This window comes from Phocoena phocoena, chromosome 9 (genome assembly GCF_963924675.1).
Source record: "Phocoena phocoena chromosome 9, mPhoPho1.1, whole genome shotgun sequence".
Classification (NCBI taxonomy): Eukaryota; Metazoa; Chordata; class Mammalia; order Artiodactyla; family Phocoenidae; genus Phocoena; species Phocoena phocoena.
In genome coordinates, this window is record NC_089227.1 from 86,113,035 (window position 1) to 86,134,875 (window position 21,841).

A 21,841-nucleotide genomic window follows, 5' to 3' on the forward strand; every position below is an offset into this window, starting at 1 on the left:
CCTTCGCTGTTATCAATCTTTATAAATGTGTCCATGATGTGGCAAGACCGTTCCGCACTACAGCTGGCTGCCGCTAATTCATACAAGGTAGTGACCCACTAGGTTAATGGGACTGGATAATCAGTACACTTTTAACTGAGTCAGAAAAAGAAATGGCTCTCTTATCCTTGCCTTAAAGTATATAGGAGTTTTCTCCTCTCTGCCTTGGTTCCATGGCTGCCTTGCTCAGAAACTGGCTACAATCAAAGCAGGTAAGTCAGCTTTCGTAAGAAGGTAACTTGTTATGAAGTATTTCATTGGCTTTTGTGGTAGAGAGCTCCCTGACTTGAAGATGTCATGTTTCTGAATTCAAGCAGAAAATGTTAGTGAGACGTACTTCGGTTTTGGAAAATATATGAATCTGTCTACATTAACAGAAGTGAAAAATAGTCTTCAGAAACAGCAAAGGTCAAGGAGTTTTCACATATCAATAATCCTTCCTTAACAAAAATTCACATTATACAGAAATCTGAACTGAAGGAATTCCCAATTAATGACAAACCTTAACCTAATAAACAATACTCCACTATATTTTGAATTTTGCCGTCTTCTTAAGTTCCCTACTGATACTGTGCAGAGGAGAGCTCGCCTTCTCTAGGGCATGTACTGGAGATGAACTCTGGCAATTAGCTGATGTCCAACAAAAATCAGCCCTGTATGGAATTCTGTAAGTGAAGACCTTCAACAGCTAGATAAATCAAACCATCAAGCTAGGCACAGAGATGTCACATAGCCACAGTCCCGTAATTTGCTGAGTGAATGCATTTCAGCCTGTATTTACTGAGTGCAGAATATGTGCAAGGTGCTGGGGGAGATCAATAAACAAAATAAAATACAATTCCTGCCCTCAGGAAGGTTTCATTTCAACTGGGAATGATATTCACACACTGTAACCTGATATACAACCTTGGTAATGGGCCCTTCCCAAGAGCCTGTAATTCTCACTTAGCTTTTTAGACAACAGTTTCCTCTCCTGTAAATTCAAAGTCCCTTCTAGAGGAAAACATTCTGAGGATAGAAACTGAAAAGCAGGAAAAAGTTTTATAAGAGTTTAATTCAATCTAGTAAATAACAGTATTGATAGCAATTGAACACGCTTCGGAGTATTACTGCTACAAAGATGTCTAAGCTGCAGCTCGTGCCTTCAGGGGCTCTTGTTTTAGAAGGGAGGTAGGTGTAACGGCAACTGCGATGCAAACTGGGCTGTAATAAGGGCTCGAGTTACCTGAACACACAGAGGGAGCAACCGTATCCTTCTTTTGGGAGCCCGAAGTGGGAAGGGACATGTCAAGGAAGACTACAGAGACATTGACATGTGAGACGAGTCTTGGCAAGTGGACAGCTGACATGGAGGAAATGAAGGTGTGCTGTGTTACAAAGCTGCAGAAGCACAGGTGGAAGGCATGCTCTCGCCTTAACGGAGTGAACTCTGGGGTCCATGAAAGAGTTAGCAAAGATGAGGCTGAGGAGATGTCAAAGGTTATTTTCGCAGTACGCTTCAATATTGTTAAGTTTGGGGTGCCTGTCCCAACTTCTAAATAATGATTTATTAGAAACTGTCAATTATTCAGCTTTGAAGCAGAAACTTATTTCGTTTTTAATCATATGGATCAGATTGATGGATGAGTATCTTAAGATTGCAAGGCAAGCTGTTAAAACAAAACCAAAATTATTATCAGTAGCCACTACTTATCACTGCAAATCAGGATTATCACAACACTGCAACCAAGTAAATGAATGTGGGTGCTGAGACTGACAGAGGACTGCAGCCACCATTCTTAGCTCCTAATATTTAAATGTTGGATTCACGAAAATAAGTGTCATTGCTTTCTTGATAATAAGCGAAAGTTGTAAGTAAGCTTATTAACTACAGTGACATTAATAACATAGCATACTATCAGTGTTAGGATTCCACACAAGATTTCATTTGAAAACAGGTCCACTCACTGCTTTAAAAAAAAACAAACAAAGAAAGTTGGAAACTCTTGGAGGGACTGGGAGACCGGGTGGGAGTTGTTCTTTCCAAGGCTTGTGTTTTCCCTTTTCACCCTCTACAGGGATCTACACTTTTTCAGAGAAACAAGGTTATATCTGTGATTAGGTTAGCTTTTAAAACCCAGAATGTAGTTTAAACACACACACACACACACACACACACACACACACACACACACACACACACACACAGAGGCAAGTGCACTCTTTTTCTTTTTGTTTCTTCTTTCTGACCCCAAACCTCCAGCCTTCCATTCTTCACTGCAAACACACAAGGGTTAAATAGGCTTTTCAGGAGTAAACTAGACACTTAACCAGAAGTGTCACTTTTATTTCTGGGAAAAATTAGGGTCTAAATGCCAAGCAAGTGACTTCAGAACCAACTTTATGGAGAATTTTGTTTATTTATCATCGACTGTCAACCTATAATTGCCTACAACCTCAAATTGATGTAAATATTCTAAAGGTATGACAAGTGATGAGATGAGGATGGTACCATACACTAACAATAGCTGCACTTCTCCTGGCACAGACTCCCATGTGCATTTCTAACTAAATTACGTATTTCCTAGCCTGTTAAAATATAATTATTATTTTGAGTACTGTTGTTAACCGTTGGTTAATGATTTGACAGAAAACGTGTCTTTAAACACATTTTTTTAGAGGCGTGGTACAGTCTCAATTGCAATTTTACAGGTTTGGGGATTATCCCTTAGGGAAATATATATATATATGATTATATGATGGGCATAAATTTTAAAACACACACAAAATTCACTCAACAGAACCTTGAACTATCGATGACTATAATCATTAGCTAACTACTGATTGGTTGGAGTGTGCCAAGAACATGAATGGACCTCCTTTAATATTCCTATATAACAACTCTGTGATGATCACCTTTTACAGATGTAGAAAACTGAGGCGGGGGTGAGGAAGGAAAAGTAACTTGCTAGAGCCAGTCCACTGAACTATGTGAAGGATATCTATCAAAGTTATTCCCAGTAAAAATTTTGCTCATGTGGATATTTACTACTTCATTATAGCTCCACTGACTCTGTAGGATAGAAAAATTAAGGGAAGTTCTAATAAGTTAAAAAAGAAATCAGGAAGACCAAGAACTACAAACAAGAGAAAATGAGCACATTTTCTTGGTAGTTGCTATAGTAAAATCTGTAGCATAGTAAACATTCCGTTTTTTTTTTAACATCTTTACTGGAGTGTAATTGCTTTACAATGCTGTTAGCTTCTGCTGTATAAAAAAGTGAATCAGCTACACATATACATATATTCCCATATCCCCTGCCACTTGCGTTCCCCTCCCACCCTCCCTATCCCACCCCTCTAGGTGGTCACAAAGCACCGAGCTGATCTCCCTGTGCTATGCGGCTGCTTCCCACTAGCTATCTATTTCACACTTGGTAGTGCATATATGTCAATGTCACTCTCAACACTTTGTCCCAGCTTACCCTTCCCCCTCCCTGTGTCCTCAAGTCCATTCCCTACGTCTGTGTCTTTATTCCTGTCCTGCTCCTCGGTTCTTCAGAACTTTTTTTTTAGATTCCATATATATGTGCTAGCATACGGTATTTGTCTTTCTCTTTCTGACTTACTTCACTCTGTATGACAGACTCTAGGTCCAACCACCTCACTACAAATAACTCAATTTCATTCCTTTTTATGGCTGAGTAATATTCCATTGTAGATATGTGCCACATCTTCTTCATCCATTCATCTGTCAATGGACACTCAGGTTGCTTCCCCATCCTGGCTACTTTAAATAAGAACTGCAATGAACACTGTGGTACATGACTCTTTTTGAATTATGGTTTTCTCAGGGTATATGCCCAGTAGTGGGACTGCTTGGGTCATATGGTAGTTCTATTTTTAGTTTTTCAAGGAACCTGCATACTGTTCTCCACAGTGGCTGTATCAGTTTACATTCCCACCAACAGTGCAAGAGGGTTCCCTTTTCTCCACACCCCCTCCAGCATTTATTGTTTCTAGATTTTTTGATGGTGGCCATTCTGAATGACATGAGGTGATACCTCATTGTAGTTTTGATTTGCATTTCTCTAATGATTAGTGATGTTGAGCATCCTTTCACGTGTTTGTTGGCAATTCGTTTATCTTCTTTGGAGAAATGACTATTTAGGTCTTCTGCCCATTTTTGGATTGGGTTGTTTGTTTTTTTTGATATTGAGCTGCATGAGCTGTTTGTAAATTTTGGAGATTAATCCTCTGTCAGTTGCTTCATTGGCAAGTATTTTCTCCCATTCTGAGGGTTGTCTTTTCACCTTGTTTATGGTTTCCTTTGCTGTGCAAAAGCTCTCAAGTTTCATTAGGTCCCATTTGTTTATTTTTGTTTTTATTTCCATTCCTCTAGGAGGTGGGTCCAAAAGGATCTTGCTGTGATTTCTGTCCTAGTGTTCTGCCTATCATTCCTTTTTTCTTAAACCTACTTCCTAGATACCGTATCATAAAAAAGAGGAATTTTATGGCATGAAGTACAAATAGATATAACATTAATAAGAATGGATCAGCTTCCTGAAGAACGTGGCCAAGTGCTTAGCCCTCAAATCTTTTAAAGATTCAGCCTTAATGTACTCTCTGGAACAACGATCCTATTTTCTTTGCATCATCAAGTTCTGAGAGTATATTTTTCACTTGTCTTGTCATCAGTTAGAAAAGGTGAAGATGTGTATACATTTTGGTTTTCAATTCTCCTATTAAATCAGCTTCTCAGTGCTTTGGTCTCCAAATGCTCCAAAAGAGGTATGGATTGACATTTTTGCCAAAGGACAATTTTTTTGCTCTGTAGTTTTTTTTTTCTTATATAAATTTATTTTATTATATTTATTATTTTGGGCTGTGTGGGTCTTTGTTGCTGCACACAGGCTTTCTTTAGTTGCAGCGAGCGGGGGCTACTCTTCGTTGGGGTGCTTCTCATCGTGGTCGCTTCTCTCGTTGCGGAGCATAGGCTCTGGAGCAGGCGGGCTTCAGCAGACGCGGCACACGGGCTCAGTAGTTCTGGCTCGTGGGCTCTAGAGCGCAGGCTCAGTAGTTGTGGTGCACAGGCTTAGCTGCTCCGCGGCATGTGGGATCTTCCCGGGCCAGGGCTCGAACCCGTGTCCCCGACAATGGCAGGTGGATTCTTAACCACTGCACCACCAGGGAAGCCCCACTCTGTAGTTTTTCCCAGAGATAATGGAAAAAGTCCTGCCACTAATCTCAATTCACCTCTAGGGAATTATAGACTAGCAGGAAAAACTGCAAGGATTGTGCCAAAATGTAGTATTTTCAAATTGCACAAGTCAAAAGCTGAAAATTTTCACAAAGTGGGCTTTCCTTTTCTTTAAAAAAAAAAAAGAGAGAGAGAGAGACAAACAGACAGGCTCAGGAAGCCAGATGTAGATTCACTATAATAAACCCTCTGAAGTTAAGTAACCTGGGCCCTGCCAACTCTAAGCCCACTCGGTCTCTCCAGGTACCACCCCGTATAGGGTTCAATGTCCAGCACGTCACCCACATAACTTACCACACCTTATAACAACCCCATAAGGTCTTAAATATACATTTCCTCCATCATCCAAAAGAAGCCCAAGCGGTTAGGTAGCCTAATGCCACATAGTCAGAAGGACTGGTCACAATTCAAACCCCATCCATGTCATAGAAACAGAAGTACCAGTTCCTGGGATTTCCCTGGTGGTCCAGTGGTTAGAACTCCGCACTTCCACTGCATGGGGTACGGGTTCGATCCCTGGTTGGGGAACTAAGATCTCGCAAGCTGCATGGCCAAAAAAAAAAAAGTACCAGTTCCTAAGGGTTTATGTCCAAATTTGTCCCACTGCAGCCTTTTGGGGGGGAAAAAAAAAAACCGGCCAAAAAAAAAAAATCTTTTGAAACACAATCTGAGTGCCTGTCAGTAGCGGATGGGCTCAATAAATCATGGTAGAACAATGCCATGGAACACTATGCAGGTACTGAGAAGAATGAGTTAGATTTACACGTGTTGACCAAAGGAGATATACCCATAATAAATGTAAGTTAAAGAAATATATATGGTATAATCTCAATATATATGGTAAAAATAATACATCTATGTTTATTAATGTTTCTATGGATAGAGATAAAGGAAGGATGACTATCAAACTACAACTTCACACACTTTACTTTTAAGGGGTTGACTGAGAAGGAAAGAGGAAAAAATTACATTTGCCGTGCTAAGAAAAAAGTGGGGGTAGTATACTGATAATTTTAAAAGTCCAATAACGTTTATTAATTTCATATGCTTTTCACTACACTAAGCATCCAGGAAGGATATCAAAAGGCAAAAGTTGATCACAAAACGAAATAGGAAGGAGAAAGAATTCTTAAAGGGTTCATTTAATAATACTAGAATCTTCAAGGGGACTAGCAATCTATGAGCTGATTTTATATATACTGGGTGCGTATAATCACAGTTACAGACATAAACCACATACAATTTGCCTATAAAACATTCTTTTCAAAAACATGCAGAATTTGGTACCAAGTGAATTCTTAGGACACCACGGACAAAGAGATCGTGGCTAAGAGTATTTTTTTTTAAGTTCATCATTATACCATTTCAATTAAAAGATGATCTCATGTTGTGGACTGCAGGGAGCGCTAAAATGTGGAACCAGTGTATTGGCTTTTGGTGACCCTCTATCTCCTAAAACTTCTTCTCTGCAAAGTTGCCCTAAGATTTCCCCAGGGAGCATCCCATGAACCAAACCTTTCCTGAACTCTTTCCTCTCCACTTTTTCAATCAAAACTACTTTTTCCTATGTCCCATTCTCTCAAAGCCCTGAACTTTGCTAAGAAACAATACGGTAAGCTAAAACTTGCTTATTTTTAATGCATATTAACATGCTTATATAATAGTAATTAACATGAAATAGCAAATTGTGATTATTATAACATACACATATGTATGCACCAAATATCATATCTGTATATTTGACAGACTCCCAGAAAAAACTACCAACTCAAAAGCTTAATTCTCATGGTGTGAATTATGGGTACCAGGAATAGGTGATTTAAAAAAATATTCCCAAGTAGGCAAAACTTTTGGTCGAATTCTCACATCCTATTAACTCTGCCTTTCAAAACATAGCATTTAAAGTCCTTCGGCATCTGACCCTAATCTTCCTTTTTGGCCTCCTATTCCATCACACCTCCCCCTGCATTCATTCTAACCGTTTCTAGCATATGATTCTCTCTTCATGGAAAGCCATTCTCCCTCTTCTTACCTTGAGAAAATCTCAAAGTGAGCAGAGCCAGCCTGCACACTAGGCACCTCTTCTCGCAGTCCACATCCTGCTCGTCATCCCTACACTGTCTTGTCTGTGCCTTCGTATTAGCATTTACCACACTATAGCCGCTGTTGTATCAATCTGTCTCCCCATGTGTACTGCAAGTGTCCGGAGGGCAAGCATCGTGCCTTCTTCATCTCTGTATTTCCAAGTTTATAAAAACCACCTGGAATGTATGAGATACTCAACAATTCTTCTTGAACAAATGTTAAAGTTATAATTCCTGTATCAGGTTTTGACACCTTTACAGTAGAGCTAGTAATTTCAACAAGTATCAGACCTCTGAATATTTGGGACTTAAACTTATATTTCTGTATTTCCAGTGCCCATAGAGCACAGAGCATCAAAGACACCCCGATGGATGGCTGTGTTGTTGATACTGATGATGAGCTGTCACATTACTACCCTTCAAAATACATGTATGTCATTGAGCTCTTCACTGGGGGAAGAAACCAAACAGACGAAAACAATGTATCAGAATCCACTCATTGAAAAGAACTCCCAGGACAGCGGAGTTGATGAAATTGGTCTCCTGGAAAAATCCGGTATCTCAAATTCAAAGACCTCAAAAATACCTCCAAACCAACACGCCACTAACCACACCAAAAACACAAATGACAAAGTAGTGACAAAACATCTGATCCCTGCTTCTTGTCAACTAACCAGGATGTCTGAAAGATGCACCCTACACCCAGTGATGTTATTTTCTTTACATTAAGGTCTTTTGTATTAGAGAAACTGTATCAGGGAAAGAAAACTGGTTAATTGTGAATAGTACCAAATGAGCTGTAATGGAGGTGCTATGAATGTAAATCAGCGAAGCCTGATGCAGAACACAGCAGCATCTGGGCGTGCAGCTTGCAAAGTAATGAGACTGTGATGATAAGCTGGCACCCAGCTTTGATCACTTCATCTTGCTCAAGAGCTCTGCTGGGGAAACAGAGGTGAGAGGCACTGACCTCCCTCCCACCACTCCGCAGGAGCACAGAAAACCATAACGGATCGGACTGATCCCCTTCTCTCTTCTCCTCCTTGCAAACACACCCCTTTTTCAGAACTGACGGTTTCATAGTGGGGAGCCCAGCATAAAACAGGCCGAGAAAGCTTCTACCGTATGAAGTGTCATGTCTGAACACGTCGACAGTAATTGGCAATTCATTTTTCATCCTAAAAGCAGAAACAGGCATACGCTACCTTCAAACTCCCAATCATAAGCCGTGCTGAATGTGCCTTGTACACAGACAGCTTTGCTGAGATCTACACCAGTGGCAGGCTGGTGGACTTCAGAGTCTCCACAGATGGGTCTGTCTCACAAATAAATAGGTATTTGTGTAATCTCAGAAGCACAAGAGAACAAAATGAAGAGAGAATGGCAGCACATTAAAAAAAAAAAAAATCCCACCACACAACAGCAGCCCTTAGCCTTTCTTGTGTTAATATTGTAATTGGCACATAGCTGACTTCTTTGTGCTTGTAAGGTCCCTACGAAGTGTGTTTAACATACTGAAAAAAGGAGCTTTTTAGTTCTTGAAAAGGAGTATAAAGCCAGATGTATCCCTGCACAGTATTTCTTGCCAGCCTCATCCAGAAAAGGGAGCTGAAGTGACTTGTGTGAAGGGAGCCAAGAGTGAGAACTCCCTTTAATGAGCACATCTATCAGTTTTCAAGGGACGCAGATGATTACCAGCATTTAGACATACACACTCACAAAAGGAACATGGCAATTTAACTGCTGGCTGGTGCATGAGAAAGCACGTAAGATAGCTGAAGGCAGCCATGTGAGCAAGTTGGGGATGCTTGGCGACACTTTTACATGGGAACATGTGTGCTTTCATTTCAACATGTAGGGAAGGGCCAAGATGCAAGCTTTCACAAGTTTTCAAGCATTTTGCCAGGACTCGGTACATAGTATGAACAAATTGCTGCCTAAGATTATAATATTAAAAAGTACCAGTGTCACTCTATAAATGTTTCACGTACAGATACTGCCTATAAAACCCCTTTATCAAAATTTACTTTCAAAACTTAACCAGGCCTGGGACTTCCCTGGGCGAAGTGGTTAAGAATCCGCCTGCCAATGCAGGGGACACGGGTTCGATCTCTGGTCTGGGAAGATCCCACATACCGCGGAGCAACAAAGCCTGTGCACCACAACTACTGAACCTGCGCTCTAGAGCCCGCGAGCCCCTGCACCACATCAAACAGTTGCCCCCGTTTGCCGCAACTAGAGGGAGCCCGTGAGCAGCGACAAAGACCCAACGCAGCCAAGGATAGATAAATAAAAATAAATCTATAAAAAAAACTTAACCAGGCCTATCTACAAGACTCTAGGCCAACAAGGAGACGAGTATAATAGGCAACCATAATTTAATGGGGAGCGGGGGAGACTTATTCTTAAGAAAATAAATAAAATAAAGCGAGGTTTACTCCTGTATCTATAGAGATCAAGCATACTGAACGAACAGCCCTGACTCTGAGATGAAGTTTTCAAATTCTAATAAGAAAATATGATTATGGATAGGATTAGAAATCACAGGTTTCTTAAGACTGTGATTAAATTGAAGAAACTTATTTCACCTGGGACAAATTACAGTTAAAAGTTGGGTATTCCCAATATTTTGGACATTTTTTTTCCTAATTAAAATTAGGAAATTAGGGTATTTTAAGATTAACATTTTAAAAATGTACTGATCTTAGGTGTTCACACTGTAGTAAAATTGTATATATACCTGGCTAACTATTACCCAGAAAAACAAATATTCTCAATACCTCAGAAAGTTGACATGTGCCCATTTTCAATCAAGTCCCCCTCTATCCCCACCAACTACTTCCTGATTTCTATCAATGCAGACTAATTTTTCCTGTTTCTGAACTCCGCATAAATGGAATCGCACAATGGGCGCTGTTTTGTGTCTGACTTCTTTTTGCTTAACATAATGCTTCTGAGATTCAGCCACGTTGTTTCATGAATAGTTTATTTTTTTAAAACTGCTAAACTCATCGATGACCATATGGGTAGTTTCTTTTTGACTACTATGAATAAACCTGATATGAACATGTGTACAAATCTTTCTGTGGATGTATATTTTCTTTGCTCTTGGGTAAATACCCAGATCTGGAATTCCTGGGTCATAGAATAAATGTATGCTTAAATTTATAAGACACCACCAAACTTCTTCCAAAGTGACTTTGCTCTTTTATACCCCCCAACAGCAAAGCAGGAGAATTCTGGTTTCTTCACATCCTTGCAAACAATTAGTATTGTCAGTCTTTTTTTTTTTTTTTTTTGCGGTACGCGGGCTTCTCACTGTTGTGGCCTCTCCCATTGCGGAGCACAGGCTCCAGACGGGCAGGCTCAGCGGCCATGGCTCACAGGCCCAGCCGCTCCACGGCATGCGGGATCCTCCCAGACCAGGGCACGAACCCATGCCCCCTGCATCGGCAGGCGGACTCCCAACCACTGCGCCACCAGGGAAGCCCTGTCAGTCTTTTTGATTTTCATCATTCCAGTGGTTTTAATTTGCAATTCCCTGATAGCTAATGATGTTATTAGCACTTTTCATGTGCTAATTGGCCATTCGTATATCTTCCTTTGAAGTGTCTATTCAAGTTTTTGCCCATTTTTTTTTTAAACATCTTTATTGGAGTATAATTGCTTTACAGTGTTGTGTTAGTTTCTGCTGTATAACAAAGTGAATCAGCTATATGCATACGTATATCCCCATATGCCCTCCCTCTTGCATCTCCCTCCCACCCACCCTATCCCACCCCTCTAGGCAGCCTCAAGCTGATCTCCCTGTGCCATGCAGCTGCTTCCCACTAGCTGCCCATTTTTTAAATTTTCTAAATGGTGTCTTAAGATGAGCAGAACCTTTTAATCATGATAAGGTCCAAATTTATCAATTTCTGTATTTTGTTTGCTTACATCTTAAGAAAAATGAAAAGAGCCAGAAATAGGAATCCTTGAATAGACTGACACCATGAGAGATGATGTGGAAATTATACATTCAAATGAGCAATGGGAAGACACATTCAAGTACGATTATCCTGAAAGTTCTGGTTTCAATTTTAGTACCATGATTTTACCCCAGAAATAGTGGCAACCCTAAGTTAATTATCTGGTTGAGAGCAGGGAGGGTTGGTAACATTTGGAATAGGCTTCCCAAACCATAGAGTGATGAAACAAGTAGGTACCACCATATGGCGGAGCCTATACAACTTCCCAGAGACTATCCTAAGAGCTGTCACTTTTATGCATAGATAACTTCTTCGATATAATTTTTACCATACTTAAGGCTCTAGATGGTTAAACTTTGCAAATCTGACACAAGGAAAGAATTAAAAATCTACATCCTACAAGTCTTCCTGGACATTTTAAGAAGTGGCAGGTCAGTCAGATGGTAATTAACTCTAATTGGCCCCCCTACAAGCTTCGATGCTTTCTATCTGTAGCTGAGTGGCACTCAAAAAGCAAAATAACTTTTTCTCATCTATGAAAACATCAAAGGAAAATTTAAAAAAAATTATTTCCAACTGGATCCTTTAAAAAGTAAATGAACTCTTGCTGGAATCAGCAAGAGGAAAAAACTTAGTTATCCCAGTTAGAAGTATATTTGGGGAACTATGAGCTGTGTAGATAATTACTCAAATAAGCAAGGATCAGTAAATTCTAAAATACCATGCACCCTAGAACTCAAAATGTTCTTGTTTTAAATATTATGATACAAAGAAACAAGCTATCATTTTGGCAGAAACTTCATTTATCTAACTAACAGTGTGCAATTAGTATTTCATATAACCATGTAGGGTGATGCTGGATTCTTAATGGATCGTATTGATTAAGGAAGAAAGTTCAATGCTAATGTTCCTGTAGGGGAAAACAGAACGATTTGTTATCCCACGCAGAACAAATCATGAATTCAGGAGTTTATGGCACTAACCTAAGGGCTGCAACAAGACTGATTTTGATAATTTACACGAAACACATAAATAGATTATATTAAAGGAAAGAATATGCCCAGAGCAACCCAAACAAACGCTAGCTGCCACCGCTGAGACACGGAAGAGAATTCCAGGTCATGGATTTAAGGTAGGATGTGGCCAATCTGGCCTCAGTATCACCACTTGAGGTTCCTTCACATACTGTGTTGAAGTGATAAGGAAGTTTCCACTGTGACCCTCTTGACTTTGAGACCAACTGCACATGTTCATGCAACAGCAGCAGTTTGTGTTCTATTTTGTGAAACAGATAATACTGTCGTATGGCTTACATCCCTGTCCTGCCCTCCTCGTCCTATATTCCAATCAACTTTGCCATCCTGCCCTGCCCCCTTCTGCAGACACCTCTGGACTGAGTGGAATGCTGCGAGCAACAGTGGAGAGTCAACAGTCCGTGCTGTTTTACAAGGTGGCTGCACCAGTCTGCATTCCCACCAGCAGAGAGAGAGAGTGTGTGTGAGTGGTGGTGGTGGGGGGAGGAGTGTCCCTTTCTTCTCTGCACTCTCTCCAGAATTTGTTACTTGTGGACTTTTTGATGATGTCCATTCTGGCCAGCGTGGGTGGCTTTGATTTGCATTTCTCTTGATGGTTGGCAATGCTGAGCATCTTTTCACATGCCTGTTGGCTGTCTTCTTCGGAGAGGGGTCTGTTTGGGTCTTCTGCCCATTTTTTGATCGGGTTGTTTTCTTGTTGTTGGGCTGTATGAGCTGTTTGTGTGTTTTAGAGATGGAGCCCTTGTTGGTCGCATCATTTGTGAGTGTTTTCTCCCAGTCCGAGGGTTGTCTTTTCATTTTGTTTGTGGTTTCCTTGGCTGTACAGGGGCTTGTGAGTTTGACTGGGTTCCATTTGTTTGTTTTTGCTTTTGTTTCTATTGCTTTGGGAGACTGACCTTGGAAAGTGTTGCTACGATTTATGTCATAGGCTGTTCTGCCTGTGTTCTCTTCTGGGAGTGTTATGGTGTCATGTCTTAACATAATATAAACAACAAACAACCCTACACTTCTAAATAGGCAATTATAACCAAGCGTATGCAGAAATGATACAGGTGGAAAGCTAACTCGCAAGTGGTGTTAATGTTTCTTGGCATTTACTTCTGTTACCTTAGAGAATAAGTATGTAGACTAAGGCTAGAGCTCCAACTTAAAGAAATGAAGAAACTAACTAGACAAATCTGATTAGGAGGGCTCTAATTTTAAAGGGGGGGAAAGGCACTAATCGCCTAAGGTTTCCTTACAAATCTAACCAATTCTACATGCCCATCGTAAGAAATACTGTCAAACAGTGGTGTGTTCCAAAGCAGGTCTCACTTACCTTGGAACTAATTTGTTGCTTTGGGGGGTGTGGGGGAAGAGAATGACACACACAGCTTCTTAGTTTGAGAGGCGGCAGGCTGCTCTCCACATATCCCCTGATGAAGTACAAAAGGGGCTGCCATACCATACACAACAAAACTAAAAGGTCACCTGGTGTCTTACAACTAAATAAAACTACTTAGGTCCATTTTTTAGATGAAGATCAATGAGAACTTTTTTTTTTCTTTTTCAACTTTTAAATCTTCTGAGCTTGAATGCCCTAAAGAGAATGGCAGTTAAAATTTACATTTTACAGATAGAAGAGACAAGTCAAAGGTGGAATAAATAACCTGCCTGAGGAACTGGGTGTTCTAAATAACTGAGACTTTGTTTCAGCCAAATGGGTATTTGCTATTGGACAAACTCTAGTGGGTACATGAAATACTATGGAAGTTGACATAGGTGAGTTGATGTTTAAAAAACAAAAACAACAAACAACCCTATACTGCTAACTAGGCAATTATAACTAAGTGTATGCAGAAGGAGCACAGGTATATTTACTTTTTCTAGAATTTAGCCTCTTCAATTGCTAAGTCTCTTACTGAATAATCAAGACATTGCTTGGCTCTAAGGACCGTAGGGAATAAAATGTCACCACTGCAGCTGCTATATTTCCTGCTCACAGCCCTTCAAATTAAAAAAAGGGGGAAAAAGGCCCAATACAAATGCAGAATTTAATTAGTTAGTAAAAGCCCCAATCCTTGCTCGAAGCCCTGTTCTTCCTGTAATAGCGCATTCTTTTCTTCTTATGTAAACTTTTCATTAGGGAGAAGACATCTTTATAATACAATAACTCGAGTTATAGGGTAACTGCTGGTAACATAACTCCTGCATTAGAAAAGCCAGCATGTTCAAGTAATGTTGTTTTAATACAATTTGTGTTCAGCAGAAACCAAGTCAACTTGGTCATTGAGAATTTGATCAATGTGAATTAGTGTCTTACTGAGATAAACCATTTGATCATTTAGAAACTGATCAACGAGAATCAGAGATAAAACATTTATCATGTACATTTGGTATATCAGAGCGATTCACGCAGCACTAAAGTAGGTTATAAGCAGACATCGGTAAGTGTTAGAGACAATGTGCAGGGAAACTGTCAGCTGCAGGTACAAATAAATGTCTGAAAGTATATAATTTTAATCCTTTTGATAGGGCAAGTTACTCAATGAGGCAGCTGGAGTCACTGAAAAATTACAGAAGCTCAGCTTTGGAAAACCTGGAAAGAAGCACAGCAATGCTGAAACACTGCAAACTTTGGAAATAAGTTTTAATTAAAAGTTTAAGCAGAATGGTAAGTAACATAAATTTACTTGGCTAAACTTCTATAAGAGTTTTAAGACTATTAATCAGAGTAAACTTTGTACCTGCAGGACAATTAGTTCTATTAATCTAATATTTCCAAATTGAAGTCACATTGACATTCAAGCGCACTGGCTTATGCATCTAACAGAATTATAAATTTGCCAGTCAAAACCTTATTTAATTATTTTACAGCCAATTAAGCAGGATCTTTAAACACTGTTGCTTAAAACTGTCCATAATCCACATGTGTAATTACAGAGAACATGAGAAACACCTGCTGATACCACTGGCGTGTCATCCTGAGCTTCACTAACTCATTCGTAGTGGAGCTATTAAATCACACACCCTAAAGAGAAACTAAACAGCACTGCCAGTCAAAGTGAAACCCTAATAAAACCAAGAACATTTTAAAGAGAAAGAATTTTACACTGAAGCAAACCTTTGACTATATAGTGATACTTAAAAAAGCATTTTATCTGTAAGAGTTTTGCATAGCATTCCACAGATACTCTACAATCACCTAAACTCCTTCCACAGGGTAACTAATCTTTTAATACATTGCAAGGATAACCCAGGCTTCTTCCATGAGCCTAAATTTATAAGTCAGGTTTCAACAACTTCGTTCAAGGATAAAAGTGAGGGGCTTCCCTGATGGCGCAGTGGTTGAGAGTCCGCCTGCTGATGCAGGGGACACGGGTTCGTGCCCCGGTCCAGGAAGATCCCACATGCCGCGGAGCGGCTGGGCCCGTGAGCCATGGCCACTGAGCCTGCGCGTCCGGAGCCTGTGCTCCGCAGCGGGAGAGGCCACAACAGTGAGAGGACCATGTACCGCAAAAAAAAAAAAAAGTGAAAACCCCTCCTAACATCTGGCACACAAAGGAGCATTATCACTATTCACATCCAATTGCACAGAACCATACTCCTTTACGAGTGCTTCATCTTTCAAAGATACTGAAGCCAAGCTGAAAAGTTATACCTCTAATAAAACCAGTCCAAAATATTTTTGAGAGATCTATGTCACTTCCCACATATATTTTTAGGGAAGGTAGAACTGGCCACTGAATTATCTAAAGGAAAACATGGGAGTGAAAGATCAATCGTCTTTGAAATGCTTTTGTTTGATATTACATTGTCTTCACAAGGTTTACACTGCCTTTTGCTTTACATTTGATGTTTGTTTTTATATTTTGAAAACAGTTTGTGTGTACATAACACTATGGTAACATTTCCTTTCTGTGGGTATGGTATATTGACCCCAATCCACTGAGGCAATTGGATTCTGATGCTGACTAACAAACAGAGCCCCTGTGGCACTCTGTCCATACACCCCTTATTCTGTCTGTACATCCTGACAGCTCTGACACACATCCCTTTTGAGGCTGTCCTGTCATGAGAGCTTTATATGCTGTCTCCTGGCTGGACTGTGAGCTCCCCAAGGGTAAGAACTCTCCCTAATGTTCTTTGGGGAAGTTTTAACATCATCTAGACTTCGTTTGGAACCAGATACAGAAATCTCCCCTATGGTGCATAGTTTCATAACATGAGTTGGACATGATAATAAAATAATAATATCATAATAATAATACATAATAAAAAATAAAATCTAATATTTATTGAGCATTTACTTTGTGCTAGACCTGTGCTAAGCACTATCAATGTAACATTTAATATAATATTTCGCTTAATTTCGTACAAGTTAGAATATAAGGATTAATACTGAACATAACTTTAAGTAGCTGAGTTATAACATGGTACTACCGCCATGTAACTAACTCAGAACTAACACCATAACTTGCTCTATTTAACAGCTAATAACAAAGGGTGATAAAGGTGATATGAAGTGCTTATAATGACTGTTTCAGTTGAGCTGGCAAAAGAAAAGGTATATCTCTTGAATAAAAGCTAGATGTAAAAAATACATGTATCACTGGGTTTACCCAGTGATTTGGGTTTTATAGCCAAAATTTTAAAGCTATTTTGGGGAAAAAGTTCTTGCAGGAAAATAAACAGCACACATTCTTGATCCCAAATTACTTAATTTCCATTGAAAAAAGAAACAGTAAGTTTTAATAATTTGATATTTATTAGGGATACAATTATCTCATCACAGTAGAACCAACTGTGGATTTTTAAAAAGCTTTGGTTTACTATATCTGTCTTATTCTTGCCCTCCTCTGACGAGCTCTAAGCTCCACACGGATAAGACCCCACCTATCTCCTTCATGGCTGTATATTCAGAATGCAGGGGAGGGCATGTTGCATAGAAGCACTATGAATGAATGATGTGTTGATAAAATAGGGGGAAAAATTCCAATAAATCTAAAGTGTTTTACTGGTTTACCACCAAACTATAAAGTGAGGGACTGAAGTGTGAGTTAATATTTAAGCCTCCCTAAAATAATTCCATTAGCTATCCTGCAGGATGCCCCAATGTAACTGTTGTTCATCACATGTGGCCTCAAATGCTCGGAGCATTCTTTATTCTTTCTCTTTACAGTGATTTTATGTGACCCCCCCATCAGGTGCATAATAGTGCCCTTGAAATTGCAATTTAAAAAGTTTCCATCTCCTGTAACCAAGATGTATCCAAATGAATCCTTCCATCACATAAAATTAACTAAATCCTCCTCAAAGTCCTTCAGAGTTTGCTGTCCAAGAGGAACTGCTGAGTTCAGCTCTGTCAGGCAATGGAAAGAATACAGTACTCTGCCTTGCAAAAGACTGAAGATGTCATGATTACATGAGGTGCTCAAGTTTCTAAGGAGAAACAAAATTCCGTTGAGGAATCTCTGTGTCTTCAAAGATGGTAAACATCTCTTACATCCAAAGCACTATCACTTCCTTGGTGTGACACTAATGAACTCAATGCAAATCAAAATACGATATTCTAGGAAGCTCAGGCTAGCAGGTAGTAGCTGAAAAAAATGATATAATGAAAGTCACTTTCTGAAAAACCTAGCTTTGAAATTCCTGGGTTTTTATTTGCACTGGAGTTAGCCAAACTGCAAAGTCTGAGGGCAGAGTCCCCAAGACTGTCCTCACTTCTAGTATCATCTGCAAGTTCAAGGGGTTCCCAAACCACCCTAAGCTTTGATAATTCAAATAAAAGGACTCACAGAACTCACTAAAGCTATTAAACTCAGAGTGATGGCTTATTATGGGAAATGATACAGAGAATCAGCCAAAGGAAAAGAAACCAAAGTCTGAGAGGTTTCCAGATGCAATGTTCCCACTGTCCTCAGGATGCATTTCCCTCCTGGTATCACTGTGTAACAAATGCAGAGTAGTATCAACTAGAGACGCTCACCCAAACTTTAGTGTCCTGAGCTTCACTGGAGCCTCATCACACATCCTTGCCCGACTGACTGCCCCTGTGGCTGAATTCAGTCTTTGGCACCGGGCTGATACCACATGTCATAAGGGGCCCATCATAAATAATAAGACATTTCTTTCACTTGGGAAATTCCAAGGGTTTAGAGGTTTGTCCCAGGAGCTAGGTACAAGGGCCAGAGCTCACTTTGGGAGAGGCCAGACTGTTTACTACACCAGATTGGAGAAGGATCTAATAAAGAATAATACCTTCTAAAGATAAAAGAGAATGATGCTGCTGAGGCTCTGCTTAAAACTAAGTCCAAACTACAGGTCCATGCTGTCTTGGAGAAGGTAAGTCACGATGACTTTTACTTTTGTGCTTACATGCAGCCTCCCATTCTGCAGTAGGCTAGCCCAGGCTGAATGACATGGCAGCTGGGCATGGCTTCAGAAGAGAAGCCAATTCTTTTCATCTAAAATCAGACTTCTCTCTCTATGATATTCAGCTTCACCAATTTTCCAATAAACTAAGCTCATATTTCTGTTTCTGTTTCTCCTTTATCCCTTCTATCCAAGTGTTATGGGCTGAACTGTGTCTCCCCCCAAATTCTTATGTTGAAGTCCTAATGCCTGGTACTTCAGAAAACAAATTTGGACAGAGGATTTTTAAAGAGGTAAGTAAGTTAAAATGAAGTCATCAGGATGGGCCCTAATCCAATGTGATTTATAAGAGAAGGAGATTAGGACACAGATGCAGAGAGGAAGGCCATGTAAAGACAGCCATCTGCAAGCAAAGGAGAAAGGCCCCCGGAGAAACCAACCCTGCTTCCACCTTGATCCTGAACTTGCAGCCTCCAGAATTGTGAGAAAACTTCTGTTAAGCCAGTCAGTCTGTGGCAGCCCTAGCAAACCAGTACACCAATTCATCACTAATTCATGTCTAATCTCTCAGTGACTTTTGCATCCATCCCCTCCTTTTCTCTTTCACTTATAGAGATATCTCATCTGGTATCTCTGGCTTTTTTCCCCTGCACACCTCCAATCAAACCTCACATCAACTATCAGACTAATTCCTAAAAGGCAACAGAAATTGGGGTACTCACCTGGTCAAACACCTTCCAATGCCTTCTGGCTAAATGAAGACCAACTTCTTAGCCCAGCAGCTAATGAATGACCCTACCAACCTTTCCAGCTGTATCTCGCACCAGTCTCTGTGAGTCAAACCACTGCTCTTAACTAGTTTGTCACCCAACTACTGAAGATGTTTTCGTTTTGAATACCTTTCCTTCCTGACTATTCAATACTCTTCTTCAAGCCTCAACTAAAATACCATCTTCTTTATAATGACTTCATAGATCATTCTAGTCAGAATTGATCTCCTTTAACTTAAATTTTAGTTATTTGTATAGCTATCATCTTACAAGGAAGAAAGACCCAGGGTGCCAAGTCAAAGGTTCTCACAGTACAGAGACCAAAGGTTTAAAAAACAGTGCTTTAACATTAATGGGAAGGATAAAAACCTAACTTTGAGAATACATATGTAGAGTGCCTTTTAAAATCAAGTCTATCCAATACCATATCTAAATTCTAAAGATAGCATATTAACCTTTAAGAGTGAGATTTATGGCTCATTTTTAGAAGGCCTTTCCCAACTGCCCCTAAAGAGATAATTCACTAAGGAAGACTAAAGGTTTTTGTCTATTTAAAGATACCTCAAACCATCTTTTTAAAAAGTCTTTTTTTTAATCAACATTAAAATAACACCAATATCCATTACCACACAAACTACACTATAGCAGAAAGTAACAACATTCTACCTTACGGTTTAATCATTTTATCAAATGTTTATAAACATGCCAAGGAAGGAGGTCAGAGCCCAATGCACTCTTTCAACTAAACCTGTCACAGCACCTTTCTGTGCTTCACTAATTTGCACAAGTGCAACTAACAGAGGTTACACAACAGAACTATTTATACACTCAGGAAAATTCTGAATGATGTTTTCTGACCTAATGTGAGCACTGGAAGCAAAGGGAAAGTACAGGGCTATGGGTCGCAGACACTTTGATCCATCAATTACAGAACATTCATTTAAACATTCCAAGGATTAACACAGGTAGCAATTTAACATCACCCTCATAATCAAGGGCAAGGTAAAGTCTGTGATTTAAATGCTTTCAAGGTACATGTGAAGAAATGAAAACAGCTTAAGTGGGAGAAAGGCAGATACCCGTTGGACATGCCCATCATTTTATGATACACAAGTGAATGATTTCTGTGTTTCTATTAAAAGAGACAGCAATTTAACATCACCTTCATAATCAATGGTATCCTATCTTATATAATATTCCAAATGAAAATTCTATCACCATTGCTTTAAATTTCCCCTGAGTTCATAAAATTGAGTTGCAACACAGTCACCAAATGCCCATTCCTTGCAATTGAATTCCACTAGAGCAACATGGATCCAAACACATTTCCAAGTATTCCAGAGGGCTAACATATCAAAGAGCAATAAAGGTGTATTTTCATCTTGTCAAGAAGGGTAAATAATGATAACACTATTAAAAACTTACTTGAACTTTGCTTCCACCTCCTCAGCAGCTTTCTGGTATTGCTCAGTGGTGACTCTGTAGAACTCTGAGCTCTGTGGATAAAGATCGATAGCAGAGTTTTCAGTATCCAAGAGGACAAAATGTGTGCAAGACCTACGATTTCAAAAAAATACATAAAATCTTGTGTCGGCCACTCAAGCAGTAGGAGAAGGATTTCTTGCATGGTAGCATGAATACTTACAAAAATACATGTAAAGCTACCCATTTAATAACAGTATAGTTGTCGGTATACAGGCTGTAATTAAAGAGTAAATGTTCACATTTGTAATTCATCATTATTTGATCCTTCTGAGAAAATTCCTAACACATTTTTGAAAGATTATTTTGATCTCCCTTATTTGGAATCCACCACTGCAAGATCAAAAGACACTCTGATTGAATATGATATTCACACACTATACTTACCTATTATTCCAGTGTTCCACCTAGGATATTAAAGGATCATTTCTTTTTACACAGTATATTTATCCTCAAGATGGATTCTTTATGGAGTAGAGTTTGTTCTATCATCTCCATATGACCACAAGAGCATCAACATTTATAACAAATTAATCAGTAAGAACAGGGGTGCAGATTTAGGTAATTTTTATTAAAAAAATGTTTCAATATTACATGAATGAACACATAAGCGACATAAATCAAGTTGTAAGAGCAAAGTAATGCCTTTCCTGGGGCAGCAAAATTAAAAATGATCCATTCTGGCTAGCTACTGTGAAACCTGTCTTACTGCAGAGGGTGGCCTAAATGACCCTATGAGTCTTCAGACTCCATGAAATACCCTGCAAAATGCATCACAGTGCAAAGGAACAAAATGCAGTAGACCCCAAAATGCAGTCTACTGTGCCCCTTCATTCCCTGATCACTCAGGTTTCACATGCATGACTTG

General features: G+C 39.5%; 1 protein-coding gene across 2 annotated transcripts in view; it reads right to left on the reverse strand.

Annotated features, from left to right (window-relative positions):
• The window catches only part of CHCHD3 (coiled-coil-helix-coiled-coil-helix domain containing 3), a 289,542-nt gene that overhangs the window by 39,047 nt on the left and 228,654 nt on the right, over window positions 1–21,841 (reverse strand). For both annotated transcript variants that reach the window (XM_065883507.1, XM_065883506.1), the window contains one exon: window positions 20,917–20,987. In XM_065883507.1, the coding sequence (XP_065739579.1) occupies window positions 20,917–20,987 (71 nt within the window). The remainder of the gene's footprint in view (window positions 1–20,916; window positions 20,988–21,841) is intronic.